At 30.3% G+C, this 14248-nt stretch overlaps 2 protein-coding genes across 5 annotated transcripts in view; one reads left to right on the top strand and one right to left on the bottom strand.

Annotated features, from left to right (window-relative positions):
• The window catches only part of Cbl (E3 ubiquitin-protein ligase CBL), a 47025-nt gene that overhangs the window by 2933 nt on the left and 29844 nt on the right, over nt 1-14248 (bottom strand). For 2 of the 3 annotated variants that reach the window (XM_015334635.2, XM_089171020.1), the window contains exons 2-6: nt 8534-8680; nt 8153-8425; nt 7837-8059; nt 7536-7709; nt 3-267 (exon numbers count right to left, since the gene is read on the bottom strand). In XM_015334635.2, the coding sequence (XP_015190121.1) occupies nt 3-267; nt 7536-7709; nt 7837-8059; nt 8153-8425; nt 8534-8680 (1082 nt within the window). The remainder of the gene's footprint in view (nt 1-2; nt 268-7535; nt 7710-7836; nt 8060-8152; nt 8426-8533; nt 8681-14248) is intronic. The other variant, XM_015334636.2, reaches the window with a different exon arrangement.
• Gtpx1 (glutathione peroxidase-like 1) overlaps nt 10220-14248 on the top strand; it is a 4677-nt gene continuing 648 nt past the window's right edge. The window contains exons 1-6 of one of the 2 annotated variants that reach the window (XM_015334638.2): nt 10221-10377; nt 11755-11860; nt 13069-13168; nt 13314-13423; nt 13857-13948; nt 14071-14248. The exon at nt 14071-14248 is cut by the window's right edge and continues 648 nt beyond it. In XM_015334638.2, the coding sequence (XP_015190124.1) occupies nt 11794-11860; nt 13069-13168; nt 13314-13423; nt 13857-13948; nt 14071-14248 (547 nt within the window). In that variant the 5' untranslated portion in view covers nt 10221-10377; nt 11755-11793. Of the gene's footprint in view, nt 10378-11754; nt 11861-13068; nt 13169-13313; nt 13424-13856; nt 13949-14070 lie in introns of both variants that reach the window. The other variant, XM_015334637.2, reaches the window with a different exon arrangement.

The following is a 14248-nucleotide window of genomic DNA, read 5'->3' as shown; positions in this document are numbered from 1 at the left end:
ACTTTTATTATGTTGACTATCAACGGTTGAACTTAGAATGACGGTGACAGAAGATGGCGGAGGTGGTGCATTTTCTTTTGGAACAACCAAATGCGAACGACCATTTCGAAGATGATTACTCGGCGTTGGTGATGGCGATGGACGTCTTGGAGGTAACGGTGGACTTGGTACGATTCTTCGTGGTAATATCGGTGAATTTGTTGGACTACTATCATCTTCGTCATCCGAGTCGTCGCAAATAAGTCCGTTCCTTAGCTCCATTATATCCTAAAACATCCAGATCAGAAGGGGGAAGTCGTTAATGATGTCTTCGTTCTATAAATTCGTCAAATTTTAATACAACTTTATATATTGGTTTTATTTTATTCGATGATTTTTCAATCCTTTCTTTTTTTTTTTTTACGTCAAGAGAAAGGAAATTCAAGTTTTTCATTAATTACTACTACAACTGCAACTACTACAACTACTACTACTATTACAATAACTACTACTACTATTATTATTATTACTAATAGAAAATATTTACATTATAAAATTATATCAGGGATAGATTTGACATAGATAACAAGTAGGAATAAATAATTTATGTGAAATAGAAAAAGAGGTCATGCACTGTACCTTAATAATTAATTCAAAAAGATATCTTTTTTTTTCTTTTCTTTAGGAAATGCAACGAAATGCAATGCAAGATTATTTGATACATGAAAATCCTTCTCTCATTCTCTCTCTTTCTTTTTCTTTACGTTGATAAGATGATTCGTATGTTTGTTGTAAGAATAACATGGACGACTACGCAGTTGTAATTATGTGATATTTCCTAAATAAATTAAAGCATTGCACGAGATAATTTAATATAATAATATTTTTAAATATAATTTGCAATACTTTAATCTTAAAAATATAAATTATTATAGTATATTTATTATCAAGATTGTATTCATGGGTGTGTGAACTATGCAGTGATACAGGGGCCAAATCAAATCATTTTCTTTTTTTAAATTATTATCTATATTTACAAATATTTTTCAGTAATAAAATATTCTATCAAATGATACAAAATAGAAAATAAATATACTATTACATATATTAAGTGAAATATTCGATAATCCGCATCTTATCACCAAAAAGCCAAGAAGTAGTGTTTGTTAGCCCAAAAACCCACGACGACCAGACCTTCGTTATTTTATAAAAACTGAAAGTTTTTCTGTACATGTCCCCTATACAGATAAGAACGACCAGCGACTATGAGTTTAGGTTGTGGTTACTTGGGCAGGTAACAGGTAGTAAAGGTGTATAAAATAGTACATTAACACTTAGCCGACCGATCGGGGAGATCTCCCCGTTTCAATGTAGACAAATATATGAAAGGAGTCGATCGTGCAGACCAATATATATGTCTTATTATAATATTCTTCGAAAAACCACGAAATGGACAAAAAAAAGCAATGCTTTATTTTTTAAATGCCGCTCTTACAGTTCGCTGCGGCGCGCGTGCTGCGTCGGATAAACGTTAAATTCGTTAAAGTATAAAGCTCAATTTTTTTTTAAATATTTTCTTCAGAATAACTTTAGAAATCTCGTCATTTTTATAAACTTTAATAAATTATAATTATACTTTCGTTATAGTATAAAAGAGACCAGAGGTAGATTGCTTTACCGGTATCTCTCCATTGAGATACCCAGCATGCAGTTTAGGGGTGTCAACTAAAGCAGGGGGTAGCAACTGTCATAAGTGTCTGGCAATGGATGACGAGATTTCTAAAGTTATCCTGAAGAAAATATACAAAACTTGAGCTTTATACTTTAACGAATTTAAGGTATACACCTTTACTACCTGTTACCTGTCCAAGTAACCACAAACCCAAACTGTATAGCCGCTGGTCGTTTTTATCTGTATAGGGGACGGACATGCACAGAAAAACTTTCAGCTTTTATAAAATAACGAAGGTCTGATTGTCGTGGGCTTTTGCTCTATGTTAAATGCAGCAGCATCATTTTGATTCTCTTAAAACGAAATAAATGAGAGCGTGTAAACGTTACAAAGAGTTGGCAGTAGCATAATTATTATTATTATTAATATTATTACAAAGCGCTAAAGAAACAAACAAACAAAAAATGAAAATAAATTAATACAATACATATACATATATATATATATATAAAAGAAATGATAAAAAAATGAAATAAAAGCGAGAGAGATTGCCATAATGCGGAGATATGGTCTATGAACTTACCTTAATTAATATCTCTTTTTTTTGTCTAACACGTGACATCTCTCCTTCTCACAGGTATGTACATTACCGATTAGTTCGATCATGCAGCGGGCAGACAGAGCGCAATGGACCACCCAGTAGATAACGTTATGAAATAAATATTCAAATTTTTCTCATGCGAACACACGATAATCAAAAAAAAAAAAAAATTATTGCAACACAATTCCTTCGCGAGAAACATTTTCTTTGGTTTTTTCTTCTTTTTTTGTTTCATTTTATTTATCTTCCCTTTTGTTTTTTCTTTTACTGTGGAAAGATCATTCGTATAAATTTGTCAGATAATTATTTAGTATTATAAATTCACATTGAATTAAAAGGATATGTGCTTACAATATACATAAATACAGGGTGAGTTAGTTTTAAAAAAAAAAAGGTTTGACCAATACTTCAGAAAATCTCGTAAGATAAATTTAGAATAAAACTCATGACATTAAAAAAAAGTTTATCTGTAATATTTTATTTTTATATTTTCTTCCGAAGTATCAATCAATTTTTTTTTCTTTAACAACACCCTGTATACCACCACATATATATATATATATATATATGTGTGTGCGTATAAACACTCTCGATATTGTTTAATCGTGACACCATTAATTTATTTGAAAATAAAATAAAAAAGAAACTCTAATGAATGAAGAAAACAAACGCGATAAAATGACGTAAACCTAAACACAGCTAACGATGTTAATTGTTGTACAATTAATTACTAACAACTAGGAGAATTGATATATATATTAGGTAACAACACGCGTTTGACAATGAGATTTTATATTAAATAAGTAGATTGGAACTTAAATAGTGGCAAATATTTATTCACAACCGATACAAAAGAGTCACCACCAGCTTGTGTACTTCACCAGCTTGACTACTTCAAAGTAGTCACCAGCGTTGTTTAGAACCCATTGCCAGCGATGTTGGAAGGCTTAGTATACCATCAGCAGAGCCTGTTCTGTTGATGGGTGCGAATCGAGCTGTCTACTGCCTGTCAAATGTCTGGAACAGTTTCGAAGTGAATGCCATGATGGGTTCCGCATGAATTGACGGAAATGCAGAAATGGATATGCGTTACGACGCTGCTCAGATGCACCTGGAGTGCTATGAGTTCGAAGGAGAGGCCTTTCTTACACCGTATCGTAACCATAGAGATATTACAGATAGAGGAAACAAACCATAGACGGCGGTTGTGTAAGTGGAAATGTCTCTGCATGAATATAGGCAGCAAAAAACGAAAGGTTGATGTTGTCTCACTCTAACTCATGGGGAACACAAAAGACTCGCAAGTTAGAGAGAGACAACAGATCAACCTCTCATGTTCTATCTCTTTTTATTTCGCCGACAGGTTTTATGCTGGCTTGTTTGTTTTATGTGTAGTATCTCTATGATTGTAACACTGGATGAGACATGGAAATAGACTACTCCATTCGTACCATCAACAAAACAGGCTCTGCTAAACCTTCCACATCGCTGGCAATGGGTTCTAAACAACGCTGCTGACTACCTTGAAGGACAGTAACAGGTGCAAACATGTAACACTTTTGTATCCGTTGTGAATTAATAGTTGCCACTATTTAAGTTTCAACTTACGTATTATTGTCTTGTACTACTATTAGAAAAATTGACTGAAAAATGATATCATTAAAAAGAAGAAGAAGAAGAAAAAAAAGTCAGTATAGTCCATTATTATCAATTATTTCAGTAATAATAATAATAATAATAATAATAATAAGTCATCTCTCGTTAGATTATTATTATTCGTTTCATTAATAAAATTATGTATGATACGGTACAGAATTTGAATCGATATTGTGTATATATATATACGTGTATATAATGTGCTAATCGAAATCACCGGTATAAAAAATTCTTCTGACATACAAAATAAATTGTATATCCATTATATTATCGAAATAAATAATAAATAGTTTAAAAAAAAACAACTAAAAAGTAAATGATCAAAATTATTTCGCTTAAAATGATAAAATGTTTCGCTTGAAAAAAAATACGATACCATGTTACAACAAAACAATCTCTTTCTTCTACCGCCAATGGATGGATATATGTGTAAGTATATATATATATATGTGTGTGTATAATTAGTTTTAACAGATTACACAAATTAATACGCACACAATCGTTGACATATTTCACATTAACTAAATTAACTATTATTTTCTCTTTTTTTTTTTTTATCTCTTATTTTGTTATACGTTGTTTTCCATACCTTTCTCTAATTTTGCATCGACCTATATATATACATATACATACATATACAGAGTGTCTCATTTAATCCTTTCGTTACTAGCGACCCCATATAAGGGTCGTCCATGCAAAGGCCCTGTATGAACGAAGACTGACCGACCCCCCCATCATGGGGGTCGTACCATGCGATTATGCGTATGTGTACGAGCGAATTTATATGGAACGATATATTCGTGGCAAAAGCATGCTGTAGCCAAAGGGTTAATGAAAACACCTTGTATGTATATATGTATATATATACATATACACACACTATGTTGTTTTTAAATGGTTCGTCAAATTGAATAAACGAACAATCGATTTAAAGCTCGATCCTTAACCATACAGAATACTGGTGATAGGTATAATCGCAATTATCGTGACCGATTCATTGTGTTATACATTTGTACATGTATATGTACGTTTTATTATATAAGATGAAAATATTATTTTTAAATGTGATAATAAGTTATAAATAATTAACCCTTTGACTGTGGTGCGCTCTCAAACCAATCCATTAATATGAACGGTGTGATTTCTCGCATGTTAGCAGTCGTTGCGACTGTTTTTCCATTCGATTACTGACCAAAACAGATAATAATGGACAAATAAAATAAAAATATGAATTTTTAAAAAAGTAATTTTTTAAGCTATTTGAATTTATTTTATTTACTTTTGTGCATTACTTCAATAATAATCGATAACTTAAATATAAAAGAAAAAAAGTACAGAAATTTATAATGTAACACACGAGTATAATAACTTTAACAACAGGATATTTGAATAATTTTAATCCTAATTATAAAAATAATAAAACCATAATGAACGAATAAAGATGATAGAATTAAAATAGACGACGAATTTCAAATATAAAAGCAATTAAACTAAACGACATTGAAATAATTTACCAATATTTAGTTGTTATGTTACATATCACAATAAATTCCATGTTAAATTAATCGATAATACAGCAATAAAGGTGTTATAGTAAAAAAAAATACAGAGGGGCCTATATATATTTACGCCTTTCGTGTATATTGATGGATTTGTGAGAGCGTATATATACGCCTTTAGCAGTCAAAGGGTTAATGCGCGACCCGAAGGCCTCTTTCTCTTTTCCCTCTCTCTCTCTATCCCTCTTTCTGAAATATTATATTAATATTATTATTATTATATATATATATATATATATTTTTTTTGTTTGTCTTTTAATCGATCAATATTTTTCCGTCGAAAGTCCATTGCGATGATAAATATTAAGTTAAATCTTTTTAATCGTATCTATGTAACGAATTACACGTCTCAGAAGAAAAATATGCTTAATAATTATAATTACTCTCTTGTTTATTTATATTATTTTTTAATGGCTTGGCAAACCTCTTGGATAGAGAAAATAATTAGCCATTCTTAAATGATAAATGAGTACCCCCTTAGGACCGTATTTTTAGCATAAAGTGCATTAAGCGCAACAGTGGTTGCAATCTCATTTTCTATGGGACTACATTTTTTTTTTTTTTTTTTTTTGATAAAACTTACACTTACATTTACATGAACAACGATATAAAAGCAGACTAATATGTTAATTAAATAAATAAATAAATAAATAAATAAATAAAATGAGTTTTTTGTTGAAGCATTTATATAAGCATGTTGCGCCTATGGCATTTAATAATTTAAATACGGTCCTGAGACAAAACAGGAGGAATAAATGAGAATTGTGTTTTTTTTTTTGTTGCTGTAACATCACTCCAGAAAGCAATGAAAAAATTGCAATAAGAAAAAAAAAGAAGAAATTTGAAATCGTCTTCGTTGTTATTGTTGCTGTTGTTGTTGAATTTTGCCCATTTTTCCCTCGAGTATTCGCGTTCGTTGATTGGTGACAATGAAATGAGAGAACAGTGGTACAATAAGCCTTGAACGGTACAGCTTTCTAATAAAATGCAAAAAAATAAAAGAAAGCGAACCTACCTTCCAAGGGTTATGTCCAGGATGACTCGAGAACAAAACTGAGAGATTTTTTAGCAAACTTTTTTTTGATAAATTGTACAAGTGTTGTAACGTTATTGTTAGTAAAAAAAAGAAAGTAGAAAAAAATAACAGAGATAAACAACGAAATGCTAAATCGCATTCTCACTGTGCTGTTCTATGATCAATTGAGATGAACAAAATAAAACAAGAAGAAAAAGAAAAAGACAAAAAAGAAGAAGAAGAAGAAGAAGAAGAAGAAGAAGAAGAAGAAGAAGAAGAAGAAGAAGAAGAAGAAAAACAAGCTTCAAAGTAATCGATCACAACGATGATAAATGTGACAGTGATTACAAAAGTGGTATAAATTTGTTTACAATCATTTAAAAAAATTTTAATAACAACTTTATTAATATCTTCAACAATTTAAATCCACTTTTATGATCACCGTCGACATAAATGATTTTCTTCTTAGAATAATATTCGTTGGCATTTTTCTTTTTGTTGAATCAGGCAAATGAGTTCTCGATCGATCACTTAGAAGTTTAGTTTTTAACGAATTAATTTCAAGCAACAAAATAAATAAATAAAAAAAGAAACAAGACTCTCGCGCGAAAAACTTTGATCAAGATTTGGAAAAAAAAAATTGGTCCCCTTAGATCTTATCTTGTTAAATATATCTAACTATTTGTTTGTTTGTTTCTTTCTTTCTTTCGTTTTCAGCATTCCGACTCGACACAACAAATTTGATGGCTTTTAAAGTAAATTAGATTGTTGGTCATTGGCCTTAATTAATCACTTTCGAGACAACATTCTATAATACTTTTTTCCTCTCGTATGAATCGTTTCAAAAATCTAACGATAAAATACGAGAGGATATTCATTTAAAATATTCGAGATCATGAAGAAAATGCGCGTTTGAGGTGATGATATCGTCAGGCATATTTCTTTTGAAAATGAAGCTTACTGTGTTTATGTTTTGGGGTAATTTGTTATACACAGATAGCACATGTAATAATTAAAGGAAGGGGTTGGTAGGTGCTACTCCTAGTCGGATACCTCGGTGTCGGGGTCGAGATCCCGCGTGGGGGTTGATGAACTGTTTGATGATGATGACGATGATGTGAGGGTTCCAGGTCGATGTGTTCTTCGAGGATCGAATGGATCCACTACGATTTGTTCGGTACCTTTGATCTCTGCTCGACAAAATGGGCAACCTTGCCCTTCCGAATCCTATGAAAACAAGATAATACCAAAATTATAATAATAATAATAATAATGATTGTTCAAAGAATTCGTATTGTTGCTAGACACTTAATATAAAAATAAAATGTTTATATATTAAAATAAAAAATACTGCTACCTGCCAAGCTGTGAGACATGGTGTACAAAGTAGATGTCCACAAGGTTCTATCCTAACATCCTTATCATGTTCCGCACAAATCTTACACAATTGGAATGTGCTACCCATTTCGCAATACAATTCATATTGTTCTGCCGTAACTTTAATGTGTTCTTCCGGTGTTGGTTGTACCGCCCACGTTAAATCCGGATTAATGTTACGACCGTCGGGAAATAAATAACTGGAATAACGTTTAATCATAAATTAGCATAAGTTCAATCAAATTAACAATATCGGAATAGTAATTTGTTATTGTTGTTGTTTTTTTACTTACAAGCCTTCCCGATAACCGTCTAAAAGTGCTTGACAAAGACTTTTATTGTGCGGTATTGTTTGAAGGATATCTCCGTCCGATGTGACATATCCGATTGCCCATTGACCTAATCTCGTGCAACTTAATCGAAATACATAACTTCCAGGTTTGGCGATACAATATTTTTGCAATCGTGCTTTTACTTCGTCGTACGTGAGAAAGGCAACGTAACCGGGATGCGCCACAGCCAATATTTTCCAATTACGCAATAATGTCGACCATGGTTGAAATAATCTTTACATTTGGGAAGGTAAAGAGGAAACAATTATTTATATATATTTTATTAATAATTAAGCTGTGAGATTATATTGAAATATAATTAAATAAAAATTTGATATTTACCTCGTAAATACGTCAAATTCGAAATTAGAGATGTAATCGTTGCACGTGAGATCTATCGTTGATTTCAGTGCCATTGCTTGTAATCCAGAACTTATCTGATGCACTTGATTTAATTCGTGTCTAAATACCTTCCATGGAACCAATGTACTGTAACAATAAAAAATACATACATTTTACATTAGTTCAAAAATCGATTACAAATGATTTTGATAAGCAATTAAATAGAATGTATTTTTTTTTTTTTAACGACTAAAATACAGTTTGAATATGACAGGATCGTATCGAGAGTTTTCAGTACCCCGAGCTAATAATGGAGATTTGTCAAACTTGCAAATCTTTCAATCGTAAAACTTTTTAAAATATTTAGTTTCAATAATATTATATTAAATACTAAACAATTATCAAAGATTTTAATGATGGACCAAGAAAACGACGCCTTCCAACTGACGTGTGATACTCTTGGATATTTAATAACACATTGTTTTGTAACTTGAGCTACCTTGATGTTTAATATCAGAGTCAAGGTTCGCAATATGTTCTTAGGTTTTATTTTCTCACGCTTTACACCTGCTAGTGTTGAAAAAATAGTAGACACACATTAAATTTCGATCGAAACTTCTTTGAACTAAAGGGTAAATCGTTAAATCTATAATCAAATATTCTTTCGTGTGTATTTTGTAGAAATTTTAACATTATCCAAGAAAAATAGTATTTTTGTTGAAATAAATGAAGAAAAATAATAAACAAATATAATGTGTAAAATAAGAAATAATTGTCTATAAATCTTTATAATCAATGCTATGAGAATTGTTAAGCCTATTGACATTGGTCATTTTAAAGAATATTTGCTGTGTCACGGTGAACAGATGTCGTTGGATTGCAACATGTCATCGTTTTTTTCCGCAAATCAAATATTTAAGAAGGTAATCTGTACTTTTACCTTCTTCTTTCAACTTGGGAGGAATAATATACTACGTAGGTGTACATATCAATTCTTTCATAAAAATCAAGTCATTACTTGGAACATGAAATTCAATAATTTTTCAATATTATAATTAATCAAAGAAAAATAATGTATAACGAAGAAAAGAACTAATACTTTTTTATACGAGAAAAAGATAAAAAAAATAAAAAAAAAAATAAAAAAAAAGATAATAGTGATAATAGAATATCGAAATGTACACGATAACAAACATATAATTAGAAATATAGTTACGTAAGATAAGAAATTATAAAAATATAAAAAATTATCATCTAAAAATAATTTTAATGTTTCTCGATAATAATTTATGTAATTACTTTATTTATAAAACTTAAGGAAATTATTAATAATAGTTGTAACTTTATTTATATATGTACATATATGTTGTGTGTGAAATCAGTTTGAATTGAGATCTGTCTTTCTCACCTCTTTCTTATATACTTCCCCCCCCCCTACTATAATTACTGTAATATTAACGCATGCGCATTAATGTAATCGTAAAAATAATCATTTATAATATTTTTGTTATTGTTGTGTTGAAATTTTATGATCGATAGATTTTGTTTGTTGATTCTAAAAAAATATTACACCATTTTGAACAATTCGTATGTCAACAGTGATTACGTTACTGTTCATGTGAAAATCGTCGCGCGCATTCGGTCTAACGGATTCCCACCATGTTCCTGAACCTTCGTCCTTCCCCTCGCATCCCTTTACGCGTCTATTAGACGAAAGTTGCGCATCGGTTTGTCAGTACGAAGAAGGGAGCCGATGCGACGTGATTGTGCTGGTGGTTTCATTTTACCTATAAGTGTTGTGCTACTTCTTATTAGTATATTTTTATCACATCGAATTTATTTCGGTAAGAATATTATTCTAAAAACGTGAGAACAACGATCTTTATTATTATTATTATTATTATTTTTTTTTTTAATAACAATATTAATTATCGTTAAATAACTACGAAGAAGAGGAAATGAGAATACACGAAATTTGATAGGAAAAAGCCAAGTCGGCGTAGTAACGAAAGATATTTTAGTACATGCGTTGACTGGTCAGATGGCGCGACGTGTTACAATCGACGCTTGGTCGGTAAAAGATTTCTTACCGACTGTCGGAAATAGAAAAAAATATTTTAGTTTTATCTCGGTCGATAATCATTCCAATAAATTTCATGATATTTATCATTGTCATTTTCTTCTATTATTTTCAATACATTTTTATTTATTTAAACAATGTTTATTTTTTTTTTTAAATACGCGTATTCATTCAAAATAATTCGAATATGAGAATGCAATTTTTTTTTCTTGATATGAAACACAAAAATGATATTCATAAATGTATGTATTATTACGTATGCAGTATACATTACATATACATACATATGTAGATGTAATGTATATATGAAGAGAGAAACTTAATGGAAAAGCATCGTCAAACGTCAAGCTTTCTTTGAATTCCGAATTTTCTTTTGAACGAATGCAAAAGGTTTTCCTAAAAAAAGGATTGAGGTTAATGTCGAATCTAAAACCAGTTTTAAATTAAAGTACATATGCATGTTCCTATATATATGTATATATATATATATATATATATATGATTATGACGAGAAATAAATGATTTATCGCACGATTATAATCAGATTTATGATACAATTGATAGATGATGAAACAACACATTTATTCATTTCTCAATGATCGTTTATCGTACAACGAGTAATGTTGTAAATGTATTTGAAAAATCTTTAAATTATATAGTGATTAAAAGAATGTAATATCGGTGACGTGATAGGTGTACGTTATCTCTTGGAAAGTATCTCTTATCGGGGTTTACATCGATATTTGAAAAAGGCGGATGTGAAGATCCTGTTGTATGAACAACGACGTTGTGCTTTTAAATGAGTCAATCTTTCATAATAAAGTTTTCTTTTTCACGATGCACTATTTTTTTCTTTTTTTTTTTTTTTTGAAGTATAAACTTCTTTAGAATTAGGGTGATTTGAAAATTTGAAATTTTATGAATTTTGAATTTAGCCATCAGATAGCGTATTTAAGATACTATAGATCCCAATTAATCTTATAATGGATTTTTCATTTGATTCGTTTGGTTTTATTTTGTTGTTTCTCATGTAACGTTTAATCACAAACACACTTGATTACTTGAAAAAAAAAAAAAAAGAAATGAAGTAGTAAGTGCGCGTTTGAAGTGCTTAATTGAAAGTTTGCACTACAAATTTCAGGAACACCCGTTACAAGTTAAACGTTCTCACGAATGGAAAATGCATGCGATAAAAAAACTCGCATTGCTACCAGGAGCTTTTCCACTTCTCGTTCGATCCATAACAGGCACGTAAATTCAACGAACCCATATTTTTTTCTTTTTTTTGATTTCGATGAATGAAAATAAACAAAAAAAAAAAAAAAAAAAAAAAAGAGAGAGAAAGAAAAAGAAGAAGAGAATCAATCGTTCAGAGTGTGCATTTTAATTCCGAGAATAATAATCCTCCACCATTACGTAATATTTCGAAAAAAAAAAAAATCATTTCTCGTTTTCAAATTATCCGATCGAACAAAAAACAAAACTACCCACCCAAAATAAAAAATAAAATGTAATCGAGTTCACGAGAAAAACAATAATGGGGGAACAAAACAAAACAAAACAAAACCAAAAAAAAAAAAAATCTACGGAATGTATGTGAGTACATTTTTCGTCAGTTTTTCCTCCAAATTTTAACGTTGAAATTTATGTTTGTTAAATATTCCGTGAACACGATTACGTTTTGTATACAAATTCTTTCCTTTCTATTTACTCGCATACACCACCAACCCCCTCTGCTTAAGACATAAATAACAAATGCCATGAATTCCACACACACACACAAACATATACGCAAATTCACAAAACCGGTGTGTGGTTTTGTAGATAATAGCACTATTTTATACAGTTATAATACATGTGTTGTTAAGCGTGTGTGTTTGTTTAAATTTTCAAAATATTATTTTAACTATTGTACTTTAACGAATTTTAGTTTAACCAGTTAAGTGTGTTATGACGACTATATTCGCTTATGGAGATGTGGCAAAATTTAGTGTTATGACGTCTATATATGCGTCTCATGCGTATAAAATTTGTTACAATTTGATGTGTAAATTGTAATTTAAATTATATTCGTAATTTTTGTTATGTTCAAAATTGTTCATTTTCTAAAATAAAGTCGTTCTTTTTTTTTTGACTATCCAATATTTTAACAGCGCCCACCATTTACTCTGTGTTTGACGACGATTATATCCGTCATCGCTTGATTATCGCGACACACACCAGAGCGCGCTTTGCGCACAGATCGCCGCCATCCACACTTGACTGATTTAACAAGGGTTGATTTTTAAAACAAAATTTCTTTTTATTGCATAAAATAAAAAATAAAAAAACAATGTAGTGCGATAAGACATTTTAGCAAAAAAAAAAAAACAAAAGAACCTTTGAATAAAATATCTTCTGAATTTTGTTCGAGAATGAAATTAATTTCTTTTTGTTCTGTTGAAAATTTTTGCAGCTGTTGAAAACATGAGTGGAAATCAGGATTACAAATCGGCCAAATCGATTTACGATTTTACGGCTACTTCCATTAAAGGTGAAGAAGTTCCTCTATCGAAGTGAGTATTTTCTTCTTTCTTTTTTTTTTTTTTTTTTTTTTTAAATAAATAAATTCAATTAAAATCTAAAGAGTACAATAGTATATAATTGAATTTAAAATTGAATATTTAGTTATACATAAATTGTATGTTTAAAAATAATTAGGTATGAAAATCATGTTTGCTTGATCGTAAACGTGGCTTCGAAGTGCGGACTCACTGCGACGAACTACAAGGAATTGAATGAACTCTACGACGAGTACGCCGAATCCAAAGGTCAGTGAGCGAAAGTTTAAAACACAAATCAGTTTAAACGACTACGACGACTACTACGACGACTACGCGACTACGACGACTACTACGACAAGCCCAAGTAGTTATGAAAGAGGAGAAAGAAAATGCAACGATCCCGTTTTTAAATTAAATATACACTTTCTTGGCATACTTATCAATTTTGATCTTTCTTTTTTTCGTTTGCACAAACTTTTATTTATCTTTTATCAACTTGCTGCAACATATTTTTTTTTTTATATAATACAAGTGAATTATTTTGTAAAAATTATGAGAGAGAGAGAGAGAGAGAGAGAGAGAGAAAGAAGAAGAAGGGGAGGAACAATAGTTTTGATTGTGGTCATATTGTCGTTTCAAAGAAATCATCAATGATTCTGAATATTACTATAATAATCAATTATTGTTTATTATTTATTAGGTCTACGTATTCTGGCTTTCCCATGTAATCAATTTAATGGTCAGGAACCTGGTACAAGTGATGATATTTGTAGCTTTGCTGACAAACAAAAGGTAAATCCGATTTTTTATATATTATTTAAAATAATATTTAATTTAATTCATTAAATAAATTTCTTTAGAAACAACACACTCTATAGATATGATTTATTAACGCTATTTATTTTTTCTATTAGGTGAAATTTGATTTATTCGAAAAAATCGACGTCAACGGTGACAACACTCATCCTTTATGGAAATATTTGAAAAAGCAACAGGGTGGTACTTTTGGTAATTTCATCAAATGGAATTTCACCAAGTTCATCGTCGATAAGAATGGACAAGTAGTCGAACGTCATGGTCCTAACGTCGATC

The sequence above is a fragment of the Polistes dominula genome, unplaced genomic scaffold (assembly GCF_049000335.1).
Source record: "Polistes dominula isolate Pdom_NZ unplaced genomic scaffold, Pdom_raw_medaka contig_31, whole genome shotgun sequence".
NCBI classification, from domain to species: domain Eukaryota; kingdom Metazoa; phylum Arthropoda; class Insecta; order Hymenoptera; family Vespidae; genus Polistes; species Polistes dominula.
The sequence above is the reverse complement of the archived record's forward strand: the minus strand, read 5'-3'. Positions and strand labels throughout refer to the sequence as shown.